The sequence below is a fragment of the Felis catus genome, chromosome F2 (assembly GCF_018350175.1).
Source record: "Felis catus isolate Fca126 chromosome F2, F.catus_Fca126_mat1.0, whole genome shotgun sequence".
Lineage (NCBI taxonomy): Eukaryota > Metazoa > Chordata > Mammalia > Carnivora > Felidae > Felis > Felis catus.
Window position 1 is genome coordinate 67,773,122 of NC_058385.1, and position 17,081 is coordinate 67,790,202.

Sequence of the window (17,081 nt, forward strand, 5' to 3'; positions counted from 1 at the left end):
TAATAAGGTATGTTTCACAGATCAAAGAAGAAAAAATATAACCATCCCAGTTTTTTTGTTTTTTTTTTTTAATTTTTTTTTTCAACGTTTATTTATTTTTGGGACAGAGAGAGACAGAGCATGAACGGGGAGGGTCAGAGAGAGAGGGAGACACAGAATGGGAAGCAGGCTCCAGGCTCTGAGCCATCAGCCCAGAGCCCGATGCGGGGCTCGAACTCACGGACCGTGAGATCGTGACCTGAGCCGAAGTCGGACGCTCAACCGATGGAGCCACCCAGGCGCCCCAACCATCCCAGTTTTTTAAAAAATTCTTAGCAAACTGGATCTTGAGGAATACTTACTTCTCTAATATAATAAAAATTTTTACCGAATGAACACTTATTGAGATTCAGCATAGGCAAGTCACTGGTTTAAGTTTTAGGGGTTAAAACATTAAATAAGGCAGGTCCCTGCTCTCAAGAACCTAGATCATGTCCTATTAATCACAAAACATTACCAGTTTCCTTTTCTGCAACAGATTTTCTATCTCACAAGTGGGAATTAATCCAAAGGAAATATTTGAAATTAAGGTGTTTCCACAATGCTCATTGCAGTGCTATTTTTAGTAGCAAACCTTTGGTCCTTAATGTCCAACAATAGGGGGACAGTTTTGGAAATTTCTTCATATTAACTCAATGGAATATTATGCATTCATTAATAAATTTCATTCAGTACCCACAATTCAGTTACCAACAACATGATACATAGACTAAATCAATTGGAAGATGCATAGTAATATTGGATTACTGTATATGAAGTAAAGTTAGTTGTAAAAAGTGGAACAAGGTTTCTCAACCTTATTGTTTGCATCAGATAATTCTTTGTTGGAGGATGTTTATTTAGCAGCACCCTGGCTCCTCCCAGTGGGCCTCTAGTGAACCCCTCTGCTTAGTTTTGACCAAAAATGTCTCCACACACTGCCAAATATCAACTGGGGGGAAAACTTGTCTTTGGTCAAGTGCAACTCATATTCAACATACAACACAACTATGTAAAAACCTGTATGTGAACAAATAAAAATGGGAAGAACGATGAAGAAACAATACTTGCTATGATTATCGGTGGAATTCTGGTCGTAATTTCTTTTCTGAGATTTTCGAATTGTTTTAGCAGTAAACACAGCCCATGTTTAAGATGTGCTTTCTAGGGGCACCTGGGTGGTTTGGTAGGTTCAGCGTCTGACTCTTGATTTCGGCTCAGGTCATGATCTCACCTTTCGTGGGATCTAGCCCTGCGTCAGGCTCTGCGCTGATGGTACAGAGGCTGCTTGGGATTCTCTCTCTCCCTCTCTCTCTCTCTCTACCCTTACCCCCCTCAAAATAAATAAACAAAAAACCAAAACAAAACAAAAAAAAGACGTGCTTTCTAAACAGCCAGATGTAGGAAGAGTTTTCAATTCAAGCATATCAGCAATGCTCTCTGGCTATGTCAGTTCCCCTGGTGGGCTGATGCATCATCTTAATTTCCTTTCCGTCTCTCCTGAGTTCTAGCACTCCACCAGACGCCTTGGCTAGCTGCACATTTCTTTATATGTGCACTAAGATGATGGACTTCTGCTTACAGCAGTTCCCAGATGACCCTTCATCATTTCCGGTGCACCTCTGATACCAGCGTGATGATTAATGTTGTGTCACCTTGACTGGGCCACCTGGTGCCTCGATATTTGATCAAACACTGTTCTGGGTGTTTCTGGAGGAGCTTAACATTTAAATCCAGTAGATTGACTAAGCAGATTGCCTTCCATACGGTGGGGGTGCTTCATCCAATCATTTGAAGGCCTGAATGGAACAAAAAGGCTGACTTCCCCTGCTACAAGACAGAAGTTTCCTGCCTAACAGGCTTGAACTAGAACACTGGTGTTTCTCCTGTCTTGGACTCAAACTGCAGCATTGGCGGTTAGGTTTTAGGCTTTTGGACTCAGACTGGAACTCAACCGTTGTCTCTTCTGGGTGTCCAGCTTGCCTAATCCCTCTGCAGATCAGGGGACTTGTCAGCCTTTATAACTGCATGAACAAATTCCTTAGAATGAATCTTTTTACCTCCCTCTCCTCCCCCTTCCATCTCTTACTGGTTCTGTTCCTCTGGAGAACCCTGACTAATATACCAGCAAAGATTCACCTCCAGTCCCAAGGACGGGGCCTTTCCAGAGAAGTCCCCAACAAGATGTCACCAACTTCATAAGTTCGTCAGAATCAAACACAAGCACCCACTACTTTGCTTTCCACGTCTAATTCTCACAAGGCTTTGATGTTGGCCTGGCACGATGCTGCTACCCTTACTCAGGTCGGACCTTTCTCAAGGTGCAAACCCACAGTAAACTTTCCCGTTGATTCTTCTTTTATTCTAAAGACATGATTTTGGCAAAGTGTCTACATGTACCCTAGAAACAACTTTAATTGGCTTTTGTATGGATTTCACTTCTCCACCCTTACTGCAGGAAGCGGATAGAAATCAGCAGTGCCCTGCTCTGGCTGAAAGAGGACAATTCTTGTTCATTGAGGGTTTTTTTTTTTTTTTTTTGGAAATGCAGCAACAATGAATTGTGACAGATGCCTTTGGCTCCTGTGGTGCCTTTGCAAACACAGCTATGCAGAGTGGGCTCAAAAAGGTGGCTCCTGTCATGGGACATTGCTTTACCGCCCTGGTGACGGAGAGTGAGTTAGACAGGACACAGCACACGCTGACACGGCCAATAACCCGGCCACATCGTAGCCTTAGGATGCTAATGAGCTTTTAGGGACAGGCAAACTTGCTTCAAGTTTCCAAAATACCCACATGCTACCAAATATCCAAGTGATGTGGACCAGGGGAGAGTCTAGACCTACAGACTGAAAGTGAGGCATCATAGGTTTGAAGGTGTTGTTCTTAGCAGAACTCAAAAGGTTTCTGACCAGGTCATGCTGTTGAAACAGGTAGGCTGGTTGACAACAGAAAAGAAATTCAGCCAAATGGGCTTAGTTTTCTTCCATCCTATCCATGTAATGTATTTTGTAAAGTGTTTGTGCGAATCAAATGAAATAAAAATGACAGCAATAGAAACCCCTTACACAGCACTTCTTACATGACAGGCACTGATTTAAGAACTTTACCTGTATGAATTTATGGGTACAAATATTAAAGTTGATAAAAGCATTCTGCAAAGGTAATGTGCTATCATTAGAAATATAATTACTATTCATTGCAATCACGCATTTTTGCATGAGTAGCTATATCCAGAAGCAAGTTCCTGCCATAATAGGGACCACTGAGATATTAGATATTAACGGTGACCAGGAAACAAATCATCTAGACATCCAGATGGGGCAGTCTCTACCCTTCTAGGAAGCCTCCAGGCCTTATCCACGTGACAGAATCTGCCTTTCCCAGCAGAAACACACAGACACTGATAATAACACTCGAGCCGTTTGCTGCCTAGCTGTCAGGTCATGATTTACTCAAGTTGTCCTTCCTGACTATTCTCATCAGCCTCCTACTCTCCATCCTACTGAAGCCACTTCATCTTTCCTTCCTTCCTTCCTTCCTTCCTTTCTTCCTTCCTTCCTTCCTTCCTTCTTTTTTTTTTTTTAAGATCTTATTCTTAAGTAGCCTCCACACCCAATATGGGGCTCGAACTCACCACCCTGAGTCGCATGCTCCACCAACTGAGCCAGCCAGGCACCCCTCCCTCCTTTATTCTAATTGCAACTGCCAAGTACTGGCCATATTTCCTGAGCTTTGGGGTCCAGGCCAATCAAAGGTAGGAAACTGGCTCCTCATTATTTGACCCAACCAGGTCCGTTGATCGAGCCATGTTGCTTAGGACTGAAAAGTCACTCGCTTTCAAAAAAAGAGAAGAACATTTGTATCTCCGGCCAAAGAGAAAGGAGCAGGGCAGTGTATGGGCACCTGTCTCCTCTGCTTCTGCCCTATGATTAAGGAGACTGTTTATCCAATTATTCCTGAGACCGTCCTGGTTTCCAGTTATTGTCTCAGAATAATTTTTCATAGAGCCTCTTTTCACTCTCCAAGGTGTCCTGGTTTGGGTGATAAATCACATGGTCACTCTATTGGTGACCCACCCTGGAGTGCTGCATCTAAAGACACTGTAGAGCCAGACACAGTGGGAGTGGGGGCTGGAAGACCAGGGCTTTAAACCCAACTCCACCACTGGTTCAATGAGCTTAGGGAACTCACTTCCTCTCTCAGATCCTCAGTTTTTCTGTCTGCCAAATGGTCATGGTTCCTGCTCTGTTCTCTTCACAGACACGTGGGGAGGAGTCAGTGGCATATTGGTCGGGAAGCACTTGGTCAGCTTTGCACCACTAAGCAGATGAAAGCTCTTTTTATGATGACAATATAGCTCAGGAGCCCATCATTTCGTACTATTGTCCAAGAGCTGCTAAGAGGTTTTTTTCTTTATGTGAATGAAGAGACTCCATTTTAGAATAAAGACTGTTGGGGCGCCTGGGTGGCTCAGTCGGTTAAGTGCGTGACTCGGCTCAGGTCATGATCTCACGGTTCACGAGTTTGGGCCCTGCTCGGGCTCCTGTGCTGACAGCTCAGAGCCTGGAACCTGCTTCGGATTCTGTGTCTCCCTCTCACTCTGCCCCTTCCTCGCTCACACTCTGTCTCTCTCTGTCTCTCTCTCAAAAATAAATAAAAAAGAAAAGAATAAGGACTGTCATGGGTAACAAATGACTTGCTCTGCACTTAAACTTGACATAATAAAGATAACATATTGTAAAGTGCCACACTGTGGATTCTCTCTCCCTCCTTCCCTTTCCCACCCTCATAAAGAGTCACCAGGTAATTTATCCCAAAGGAATGTGGTTGATCTTTCCGGATACTGGTAAACAAAGAACTGCATGGTCCCAATCCTTTGTGAAGATGCACATTCTTGGTCACTCAGCTGGGTGTTTCCTTGGACATTTATTCTTTTGTGGAAAAGAAAAGTCCCAACGCTGATTGCTAAATCTCAGTGACCCGAGGGCCCTGGATTTCCTGCTACAATTGTCTTCTAATGCAGAATCCTGCCTTCACCTTTTCACCCATATCCACTTTCCACAGAGCTGATGGATAAGGAGGTATGACTTCGTTCAGTGACATGACACACTTCTTTGGGCAGCTCCACTGAGGCTTAGTGCCCACTAAATCCACGACCGAGAAGGAGTCCCCACCATCCACGTAATACATTCCCAGGCTTGCTCGCCAGAAACAGGCAGGCATCCAGGACATCAGCTCTATTTTATACAGGCACTTTCTGAACAATCAGTGGCCCAATGCCCTTAGAGATATCATTTGTCACACCGTAAACTCTGCAAAGGAATTCAAAGGAAGCAAACGCGGAGTACAAAACAATGAGCACTGAGTCAGAGATGTGCCTGTCCTTAGATCTTTCAGGATGAGAGTTTATGAAGCTAGTTCTTAGGATTTCCTCTGCAAGTAGAGGAAATCCAGTGAATGAGTTCAAAAGCTTTAAAGATATCCTCTCACATTAAATAATTTCTTCTTCTTTTTCTTTAGATGTGGAAGGGAGATGAAGAAAAAAGAAAACTCACTCATTCACTCAGTAAATATTTACTGAACTGTGAGGTACCGTTTTAAATGCGTGGAATATAACAGTGATTGCATAGACAACTGCCTCAGAGAGTGGACATGCTAGTTGGAGATAAGGACAATAAACAAAGAAACTAACTAGTATACAACGGAATGTCAGGTAACCATGAATGACCGGATTGCAATCTCAAGACAGGGTGGCCCGGGAAGAAGGAGGGGGTGCCAGTTTTCCCGCTCCCAGTGTTAACTCTTCTAAATCTAAAGCTGTCCACCTTTGGCCAAAGGCTTCGTCTTAGCCTTCTTTCTGGAACCTCCATAGGAAAAACTCTTTGAAACCCAAAGCAGCCCCTTCATATGCCAAAGGACTTTAAATTATCCTCTCTCTCGGGATGCCTGGGTGGCTCAGTTGGTTAAGCATCTGACGACTTGGCTCAAGTCATGATCTCACAGTTTGTGAGTTCAAGCCCCACATCAGGCTCTGTGCCAACAGCTCAGAGCCTGGAGCCTGCTTCAGATTCTGCGTCTCCCTCTCTCTCTGCCCCTCCCTTGCTCACACTCTGTCTCTCTCTCCTTCAAAAAAAATAAAATAAAATGTTAAACAAAGGTTTTTTAATTATCCTCTCTCAAGACAAGAGCTTGGCAGAGAATGCCATATTGTCTCGCAGCAAAATCTTATTTCTGAGGGTCAACAGCTAAGTATCATCCCAGTCTGTCTCTTTTTACAGTCCCTCAGGAACAAGTGACATTCTCCCAAGCAGGGGAATGGCTCAGGTGAACTGAGACAAAAGGTAAAATGCTCGTAAGCACGTCAATAATTTAGAAGGCATCACGCCTCACCATTACTAAGCTCCTACTGAGTGCCAGATGCAATGCTAGCTCTTTACAGGACCAAGCTAAATAAGATATGGTACCAATCCCTGTAGCCAAGACTACACTGTATGTTAACTAACTTGAATTAGAACAAAGAAACAAATAAACAAACAAACAGGGGCACCTGGGTGGCTCACTTGGTTAAGCATCCGACTTTGGCTCAGGTCATGATCTCAAGGCTCATGAGTTTGAGCCCCGCGTTGGGCTCTGTGCTGACAGCTCAGAGCCTGGAGCCTGCTTCGGATTCTGTCTCTCTCTCTCTCTGTCTCTCAAATATAAATAAACATTTTAAAAAACTCAAACAAAAACAACTAGAAATAAGATTAAATACATTCCGAAAACTGACAAACAAAACCAAGATATGATACTTTCCCTCAAAAACAGATCTAACAGAGCTATAATATGAAGGGCTGGGACTACATTGGTGTTTCTCTAGAGGATGCTACTAGCATTTGGGACAGGGCAATTTCTTAGTGTGCAGAATCTGCCATCATACACTTTGTAGGGCATTGAGCACTTCTGTCCCTTGCTGTCCTAGTTTGCTAGGGCTTCTACAACTAAGTAGCACAGGCTGGGTGACTTAAACATCAGACGGTTATGTCTCACCATTCTGGAGGCTGGAAGCCCAAGACCAAGGTGTCACCAGGTCTGGTTTCTCCGGAGGCCTCTCTTCTGGGCTTGTGGATGGCTGTCTTTTTGCCTCACCACGTGTCCTCACCACAGCCTTTTCTCTGTGCCTGCATATCCTTGGTATCTCCTCCTCTTCTCATCAGGAGATCAGTCCTATTGGATTAGTGTGACCAGTCCTATTGGATTACATTCGTGTGACCTCGTGTAACCTGAATTACCTCCTTAGGGGCCCGTAAAGCCCCTTAAAGGAAATATTTTTCCAAATTTCCAAATACAGTCACATTGTGGGGTTAGGACTTCAGCGTATGAAATTTGGGAGGACACATTCAGGTCACAGTACTTGCCCACTAACTACTGGTAGTTATTTTATTTATTTATTTTATTTATTTATTTTAATGTTTATTTATTTTGAGAGAGGGCGAGAGAGAGCATGAGCGGGGGAGGGGCAGAGAGAGAGAGAGAGAGAGAGAGAGAATCTGAAACAGGCTCCAGGCTCTGAGCTGTCACAGAGCCTGATGCGGGGCTTGAACTCATGAACCTCGAGATCATGACCTGACCTGAAGTCGGATGCTTAACTGACTGAGCCACCCCAGCACCCATTTACTGGTAGCATTAACCAATGAGAACCAAAGATAACCCAAAACTCCCACATATTCTCAAATGTGTCCTAGAACTCTAAGAGGACTTCCCGTTCTACTGTGCTACAACATGGAGAATTTCCACATTTACTTGAAAGACTTACAAAGGACCGTTTGTCTGTCACTTTTGGCTATCATTTAAAACAATATTTTTTTAACATTTATTTATTTTTGAGAGACAGAGACAGAGCATGAGTGGGGGAGGAACAGAGAGAGAGGGAGACACAAGATCCAAAGCAGTCTCCGGGTTCTGAGCTGTCAGCACAGAGCCACACGTGGGACTTGAACCCACAAACCGTGAGATTGTGACCTGAGCCTAAGTCTGATGCTTAACCAAATGAGCCACCCAGGTGCCCCTGTTTGTTTGTTTGTTTGTTTGTTTTAATTCAAGTTAGTTAACATACAGTGTAGTCTTGGCTACAGGGATTGGTACCATATCTTATTTAGCTTGGTCCTGTAAAGAGCTAGCATTGCATCTGGCACTCAGTAGGAGCTTAGTAATGGTGAGGCGTGATGCCTTCTAAATTATTGACGTGCTTACGAGCATTTTACCTTTTGTCTCAGTTCACCTGAGCCATTCCCCTGCTTGGGGGAATGTCACTTGTTCCTGAGGGACTGTAAAAAGAGACAGACTGGGATGATACTTAGCTGTTGACCCTCAGAAATAAGATTTTGCTGCGGGACAATATGGCATTCTCTGCCAAGCTCTTGTCTTGAGAGAGGATAATTTAAAAAAACTTTTTTAATGTTTTATTTTATTTTATTTTATTTTATTTTGAGAGAGAGAGAGAGAGAGTGTGAGCAGGAGGACAGCAGCAGGGAGGGACAGAGAGAGGGAGACATAGAATCTGAAGCAGGCTCCAGGCTCTGAGCCATCAGCACAGAGCCTGGTGCGGGACTCAAACCCACAAACTGTGAGATCATGATCGCAGCTGAAGTCAGACACTTAACCGACTGAGCCACCCTGTCACCCCTTGGCTATCATTTTTTGATGACAGGTAAGATGTTTCTCTGAGAGAGTGCCTTCTTAACTGACTCCAGTGGAAACCCAGAACATTACTTATGTTATTAGGTTAAGCTGGTGATGCCATCTCTCTTTCAGAGCGTGCTGGCCCAAAGCAATACGCCATCGGGTACAGGCAGGTGGACCCAAAACTGTTATTTATATATTCCCTGCCTAGACTGAATACAGTTTTCACAAATGAATATCATAAAAATCAATAACATTCTGTTCTGAGATCTAATGTAAAAAGGATTTAATGAGAAATTTAGAGGGAAGAAGAGTCTCAGGGAAGCTAACAGGTGAATTCTAGATAAAAGGAGAAAATAAAGCATGACCCTCCTGCCAAGCTGCAGGTATGATATTGAACACACTAACCAGGAAGACTTTTTGCATTTGATTTCCATATGAACACCAGCCCCGTGTACTGAGTAGTTATAGTGCCAGCCACAGTAATGTGAACAGTCCATATATGCTATCATTTCATTGAATATTGTTCCAAGGCGATTGAAATATGTAGATATTTCTGTAGCTCTTCATTCTTCCTCAACACCCTTACTGAACCTCAGATTTCCAAATGGTGTCCTCCTCTTCTAGATTCCTGTGTCATGTGAGACCAGTTTTGTAGGTTGTGACAGCTCTGTGACTCCAAGAACTATCCCCAAGAACTGGACTTCTCCTCTGTAGCCAGGAATGAGGCCTGCCTCGTCTTGGCTTTTGCCTTCTGGAGGAAGATTGGCTTTCAACAAGGTGGGTGACAAGATGAGGACATTTGAAGACAACTAACCTTAGGGAAAATCTGTGGCCGAGGAGGAGAAGTGACCCTAAAATTCTAGAGAGTGATATTTGGCACTCAGGACAACATAGTCTCTCTTCCTCTTTGGTAATTAATTCCAAATGGTTCACGTTAGAGAGAGAATCCATAATCCTCATAATCCTCTATTATGCCCAGGTTTATTCTTGTTAAACCTAATTGGTACAAATATCACTTTATGTTTGCACGAAGACCCTTTGAGATCATACAGGATTTGGTTGCTCTGCAGTCACTTATGTTTTGCAACAGTCTCACCAAACAGCTGCCTCTAGGGCCACCTGCTGACACACTTTAGAATCTTGGGCATTTAATGTGATGAAGGAAAGAGCCATCCTGATCTATTACGAGAGAGGCACAATCTGGCCTCTGCTCTGTTGATCCCCTAAACTTGCTGTAGCACCAGAATTCAATCATCCTGGACGTTTCTTTCCCCTCCCAACCTCCACACCCACTTTCCCGCCCACCTTCAGAAAAGATGTTGCAATCTCCTTGGTATCAGGCTCAACACAGGCAATCCTCTGTGCCGGTCATCGATGGCTCTTGGACATCTGATACTTTTGGTGCTCTGTGCCAGTCCATACTCTCTCCCTAAGCCAAGTTTCTACTCTGTTTGGCTCCATCCTGGAGGCGTTGAGTCAGGTGCAAAGGTACGTGGAACAGTGATGGTTGCAGTAACAATTCTCCATATATATATATATATATATATATATATATATATATATATTATATATATATTTCCAGGCCAAGTAGTGCAGGGGGAATTAGAAAGGGGGATGATGAAGCGAAGAAAAGGATCTGCTGAGATAATCAGAAAGCCCACTGAAAGCAATCAAAATAATCCTCCTAGAACGCTGGGGAAGATGGGTATCACTGTACTTCAGTATGTTACTGAGACTTAGGGAAATTCAATTTCTTGGTAAAGGGTCACATCTTGTATGTGAGGCAAAGAATTTGCCGATTAGGCCATCACACTGCCCCTCACCACATAGCTTGGCACTACCTACCACTTAGCGATTCCACCATTTTAACCACCTTCTCTTTTGAAATGCAAATAACCTGCAAAGAATAAAACCTGACATTGGACAATTTAGTGCAAGCTGTTAGGATCACATCACCAGCTCAGTACTGTATTAGTCAGCTCAAGTAACGGAATACCGTAACAAAGTGCCATCGACTGGGTGGCTTAAACAACAGACATTTAGTTTCTCGTAGTTCTGGAGCCTGGAAGTTTGAGATCAGGGCATCAGAATGGTCGGCTTCTGGTGAGAGCTCTCTGCCTGGCTTGTGACAGCTGCTACTGTGTCCTCACATGGTGGAGACAGTGAGAGAGAGTGAGATCTTTGTGTCTCCTCTTTCTTTTTTTAGAGGTGGGGAGGGGCAGAGAGAGAGAGAGAGAGAGAGAGAATCCCACGCAGGCTCTGTGCCCAGTGCAGAGCCCAATGCAGAGCTTGATCTCATAATCACGAGACTGTGTCCTGCGCTGAAATCAAGAGTTGGATGCTTAACTGACTGAGCCACCGAGGCGCCTCTGTTGTCTCTTCTTATAAGGGTACTAATATTATCATGAGGGCCCCAGTCTCATGACCGCCTCTAAATGTAAATACCTCCCAAGGGCTCCGTTGCCGAATACCGTGACTTTGAAGGTTAGGGCTTCAACATACGAATTTTGAGGGGACACAATTCAGTAGACAGCAAGTACCAAGCCCCTCTCTCAGACACAGGAGGACTTGGGGCTGCTTAGTCTATTCCAGTACTGCCTGCTTCAGACATTTCTTAAGTGAATACTAAAGTCCTATGGTTTAAACAACTGTGAGTAAGGAGCGCTGTAATGTGAGACAGTAAACACTCCCAGTTGCAACTGTTATTCTTATTGACACTGATGCCTGGAGACATCCATGGCTGGGGGAGGGCAGAAACCCCTTCTAGTGCCCCAAGTCAGCCAGCGGGGGGTGGGGGGGGGTGGGGGGGGGGTGAGCGGGCAATCTATCCCAACTCCTGTTCAGGGTGACTCAGGAAGTCAACGGCAGACGACATTAACTATTTGTTGAATAAATGAGTGAAAGAGCAAAGGAAACAAGGGAAATGGAAGGAGAAATCAAAGGACTTGATGGATTTTCCCAGCTTCAGAATAGGATATATCCCCATCGCCTTCCAGGCCTTGTATCCTAAGAGTTTATTTAAGCCTTCAATACTCAAAGGCTCTTACTATGTGCTCTGTGCTCAGAATGTAAGAGCGAGACAGAATTCTGTCTCAGCTCACCTGCTGACCCGGGGTTAGATATCTACCCAGCCTACTACAATAAGACAATATGGTGAGCAAATTCACTCATTTTTTAAACTGGGTTAAAACGTCAGTGGGAAGCCATAAAATGGCAACATTGCGAGTACAAAGGAAAAAAAAAAAAAGCCGAAGAACTATTTTGGCATGGAAGTGGTAGAATTGAGAGGTTAGTTGATAGTGTAAGGACTTCAAGAAGGCAGGAAGGCAAGTGAATAGCAGTAACGGGCTCGCTTTAAATGTGAAGGACGAATCCACTGTTGTAACAGGAGGGAAGAAAGAGAGTGGCCTGGGGCGCAGACATAAGTAGATTTGTAGGCTTGAATGGGGGAGATGCAGGGACTGCCTTCCATTTTCTCTGTAATGGAATACTAGGGTCTAGGTGCTTCTCCGAGGGTTATTAATAGCGGTGCCTTGTAAACTAATTGTTTTATATGTGGGTGGATGCCCCAGCTGTCCTAGTGTTCACAGGTGGCTATATGTATATCTATCCCTGTGTCAACAAAAACAAAGGAGCTTAATAAATGCTCCATTCATTTTTCTTCTGATGATGATAAACCCAATGATGCCCTGAAGGGAAAGAATTCGTTCCGATGGGACCCCCTATTATAAGGCGCCTGACAAGTGTGAGGTTTGAGAATCAAGCAAAGGACAGCTTGAGGGAAGGAAATCCACCAGCACGCCCCTTCTGGGCCGGGACCTTAAGCGTTAAGACCAACGAGAGCTGGTCATCCCTAGTTCCTAGAGAGGCTCCCGCAAAGCCGGCCGGGGGGGAGGGGGCTAGGGTAACTTCCTGTTTCTGTCTTCCGGGCTCGAGAGTTTAGGACCCTGGGTTGGTGGGGTCAGGAGGAGCTGGGGGCTACTTGCTCCGGGACAGCTGGGCCTGCTGGGGTGCTGGGCGCCTTGTGTGTGGCCCCCAGAACAGTGAGTTCCTCCCCGGGGGTAGGGAGCCGAGGGCTGCGGGCAGGAGGAGTGGCCACTGCAGCACCCAGGCTGCAGTGTACGCCCGGAGAGGGATCCCGCGGCCGCGAGGGGCCGAGGCCCAGCGTCTCCCCGCCGCACGGGCCACCGCGCCGCCCTCGCCTCCCTCGCCTGCCGGGTCCCTTAAAGGAGCTTGTTGATCTGGCCTCCTGGAACTTCATCCCACAGTGCACCCAGCGTCTGCCCCTTGCCAACGGTTCTTAAAGCTACGCTGCAGGCAGTGCGTTTTCTTTGGAAGATTTTCTAATCTAAAGCATGGCCCCATCCTAAGCCCCTCTGCTTCTAGGACAGTGCAAACAGCCCTTCTCTGTGGCGTGACATCTAAGGGACAGCCTTGTAATACCATTTCTGGCCTGTAGACCGTTTGCTTAACCGACTGAGCCACCCAGGTGCCCCTCCCTGTATACCATTTGCTACCGTTTTGCTGAGCCAGTGCTGGGGACCCCTACTACCAGAGTTAATAGTTTCTTAGCAGGGAAAACGGTGCACGGGTTTCTGTTCCCCAGCCTCTTACTTCGTTTGTAAAGACCTTGGTGGAAATCTGTAACTCAGACAGCAAAACATACTATTCCATTTGAACAATTTTTCCTTTTAGGTGTATGGGGTGCCCCCCTCCCCTACTCAAACGCTAGGGCTATTTGTAATTTAGACTAGTTTCACCTCTTCCTGTAACAAATCCCTGGTTGCTGAGGACGCTTAGAGAATGCTCCTCTGTTTGGTATCATGTCTAGAGATATAAATCTAAAAAAAAACCAAACACAGTGTTTTCCAAAATAAAGGTCCTCTTTGAGATTGTAGTTTGGGATCACACCTAGCTCTGCTTCCTGCTCTAGTTTCATTGTAATAGGTAAGCGAGTGTGAACTTATCCAAACAGGCTTGGGGCTGAATCCTACTCTACCACTTACTCGTTGTGTGACCTTGGGAAAGTCTCTTAATGTCTTTTTTGTTCACCTATAATAACATGCTGGTAATTGTTCATACACCTCCAAGGGCTATTGTGGAAATTACATGAGAAATACTATGTGTAAAGTATTTAGCTCGGTGCCTGGCACATAATAGGCAGTGGCAAGGTGAAAATTAATACCATTTTTTTGTTTTCCGTATGTGTGCCTTTGTGCATCCCGATTCTAGGCTCTTGTTTTTCCTGAATTGTGCTGTTGTTTATATCCTGAAATGGATTCCAAGCCCATCTAAACCTGTCTTCCAGTGATAGATCACATTTTCCAGTCTCTTAAAGTAGGTCAAGAATTGTAGTTGGCTCCAGGAGATAAAGTTTAGGCTAAAAGGGATATTGCGATTATGATAGACTGAGAAAGTGAGTCACGGAAGAATTCATTAGCTTCCCTTTTATATTTAGGGGTTATTGGCTATAATTTTTCTAGCCCTCCTTTGTCCCAACTTACTTGACTTTTATTTATTTATTTTTACTGGTTATAGAAACTCATTCTTTTGAAATTGAACTTCAAAGGTTTCATCCTTCTGTCAAGGGCCAGCTTCTTTCTAAACAGAGTACTTTCTCTTTAACTGCTCCTTGTACCTGCATATTGATTTTTTGAAGTCTTGTTACCTTTTCCAAAAAAACTACTTTGTGTTTCCAATTAAAAATGTTTCTAAACCCTGAGTGGACAATGAGTATTAGTATTCATTCCAGTTTTGAAGCTTGATGCTCGGACTTAGACTTTAATGTGATTTAACTTTTTTTTTTTTTTTTTTTTATTTCCTCGGAAAAAGTAAATTGGGTTAACCCTTAATTCTAAAAACTTGCATCTGAGGTGAAATTTTTCTAAAAGGACTTCTAAAGACCATGTTGTTTTTCTCAGTCTGGTCCACAGAACAGTCTGTAAGCACAATTGGTATATTGCAATGGTTGGGAAGCAAGGAAGAAGAATACGTTACAGCAAAGGCCTGCAAACATAACCTGTTTCCCTTCCACAGGATTTCTGACCCCTAACTTGGCCGTGCCCACCACTGATGGAGCAAGAGCAAAAACTGTTGATCTCAGATTCTAGTGGCTTCACGGAGAGGGAGAGTTTGAAAAGCCCTTTTCCAGGTGAGGGATTGAGAAGATTATCCGAATCCATTGGAAATTCAGAGAAGTTGTGCCGTAGAGTGTGTAGAAAGAACCAGGGCATTTGCATGGGACAGACTTTAGTTTGATTCCTGTTCTGTTGCTTACAAGCTATGTTAACCTTTACAGCCTCTCTTTTCTCATCTTGAAGAAAAATGCATAATATCTTGTCTCATGGTTTCTTGGGATTAATGAGATACTATATGGCACACGATTGTTCTTAATAAATAGCAGGTACCATTGTTATTTCTGTATTTTCTCAGATTTTAACTAAAGTATTGTTTTCACCTTAGAATGTGTCCTATTCAGTTTCTCCCCTATTCAGATCCCCTTTTTTCTTGTAAGTCTTCCAGAATGAAGCTTAATGAGGTGTTTTTTTTTTGAAGATGAATATCCCCCTTGGCAATTACTGACAACTATTTAAATACTTCATTAGTGCTGTTACTGAGCACAGAAAATTCACCTGCTTCTAAGGAGCACTTGAAGTAAAACTAGCTTTAAAAACTTTTTTTTTTAATGTAAAAGAATTTATGAGATTTTACTTTGTTATTCTCTCTCTTCCATTGCATTTCAGAATTTCCTTCCTCTGGTAGAGATTAGGGAATATGTTTAGAATATTTGTTTATTCTTACAGGAGATGCAAGTAAGAATCATTTGGAAACTGTACAACACAACTCCAAGGCAGATGAAGAGAGCGCCTCAAAACAGTCTAAGAGAGATGGCCCACAAAATTGTAAGCATGAGGATATAGAAGAAAGTCCATTGATGTGGTCCCAAGGCAATGAGATCTGGTGCAGTGATTCCTACGAGAAGGATGGCAAGTCAGAGAATCAGGGAAATTCTGCAGGAGAAGAAGAAGAAAAACCCAGTCACTGGGGATGGGCTCCCGGGGAACGCCGCAGTGCCTCTGTCCAGCAGAATTCGACCTCCAGGGACAAACCCTACAAGTGTGCTGAATGTTGGAAAAGCTTCAATAACAGCTCTCATTTGCGTATTCACCAGAGGACCCACTCAGGAGAAAAACCTTATAAATGTTCTGAGTGCGGGAAATGCTTCAGTAACAGCTCTCACCTGATTCAGCACCTGAGAACACACACAGGAGAGAAGCCCTACCAGTGTGGCGAGTGTGGGAAAAGCTTCAGCAATACCTCCCATCTAATCATTCACGAGAGGACTCACACGGGAGAGAAACCCTATAAATGTCCCGAGTGTGGGAAGAGCTTTAGTAGCAGCTCCCACCTTATCCAGCACCACAGGTCGCATACCGGCGAGAAGCCCTACGAATGTCCCGTGTGTGGGAAATGCTTCAGCCACAGCTATGTCCTCATAGAACATCAGAGGATTCACACGGGAGAAAAACCTTATACGTGTCCTGACTGTGGAAAGAGTTTTAGTCAGAGTTCCAGCCTGATTCGCCACCAGCGGACACACACGGGAGAGAAGCCCTACAAATGTCTCGAGTGTGGGAAAAGCTTCGGTTGTAATTCGACTCTCATAAAGCACCAGAGGATTCACACAGGAGAAAAACCGTATCAGTGTACGGAATGCGGCAAGAGCTTCAGTCGGAGTTCGAACCTAATCGCACACCGGAAAACACACGCAGGAGAGAAGCCCTGTGAAAGTCCCGAATATGAAGAAAGTTTGAGTCGGAACTGCAGTGCGATAGAAGAGTGTGGACTCCAGCCTGGGGAGAAACCCTACAAGTGTTGTGAGTGCGGAAAGCGTTTCGGTCTCAGCTCCCATCTCATTAGACACCAGAGAACACACACAGGAGAGAAGCCGTACAGGTGTTCGGAGTGTTGGAAAACTTTCAGTCAGAGTTCCACCCTGGTGATTCACCAGAGGACGCACACGGGAGAGAGACCTTATAAGTGTCCCGACTGTGGCGAGGGCTTCAGCCAGAGCTTTAATCTCATCAGGCACCGGAGGACTCACGTGGGAGAGAAACCTTACAAATGCACCGACTGTGACAAGTGCTTCAGCAGAAGTGCCTATCTCACTCAGCATCGGAAGATGCACCTAGAAAAGTCTTTCGAGTCTCCTGAAGTCAATGATTTTCCTCCTGGGTGGACTTGGAAAAACTGTCCAGGGGAAGTGGCCCTCATCTCTTCCTTTTCAGTCCCACGTCCATCTTCCTCTTGAGTCCCAAAGCCCGTTTATTATTATTATTATTATTATTATTATTTCTTTTCTTGCTGGATCATTACAATTAAGGTGTTGCTACAGA

At 44.4% G+C, this 17,081-nt stretch overlaps 1 protein-coding gene across 6 annotated transcripts; it reads left to right on the forward strand.

The window, feature by feature from the left end:
- Positions 1-274: 274 nt before the first annotated feature.
- Positions 275-17,077, forward strand: ZNF572 (zinc finger protein 572). 6 transcript variants are annotated; one of them, XM_045049662.1, is made up of 5 exons: positions 275-5,102; positions 5,542-5,734; positions 9,310-9,462; positions 14,722-14,836; positions 15,489-17,077. In XM_045049662.1, exons 4-5 carry the CDS (start codon positions 14,758-14,760, stop codon positions 16,994-16,996), a joined length of 1,587 nt encoding a protein of 528 aa, XP_044905597.1. In that variant the 5' UTR covers positions 275-5,102; positions 5,542-5,734; positions 9,310-9,462; positions 14,722-14,757; the 3' UTR covers positions 16,997-17,077. The 6 variants fall into 6 exon arrangements, with proteins under 6 accessions (XP_044905597.1, XP_023104090.2, XP_006943446.2 ...); XM_023248322.2 differs by having other exon boundaries at positions 275-5,734; XM_006943384.4 differs by lacking the exons at positions 275-5,102; positions 5,542-5,734 and having other exon boundaries at positions 8,558-9,462.
- The last annotated feature ends 4 nt before the right edge of the window (positions 17,078-17,081 follow it).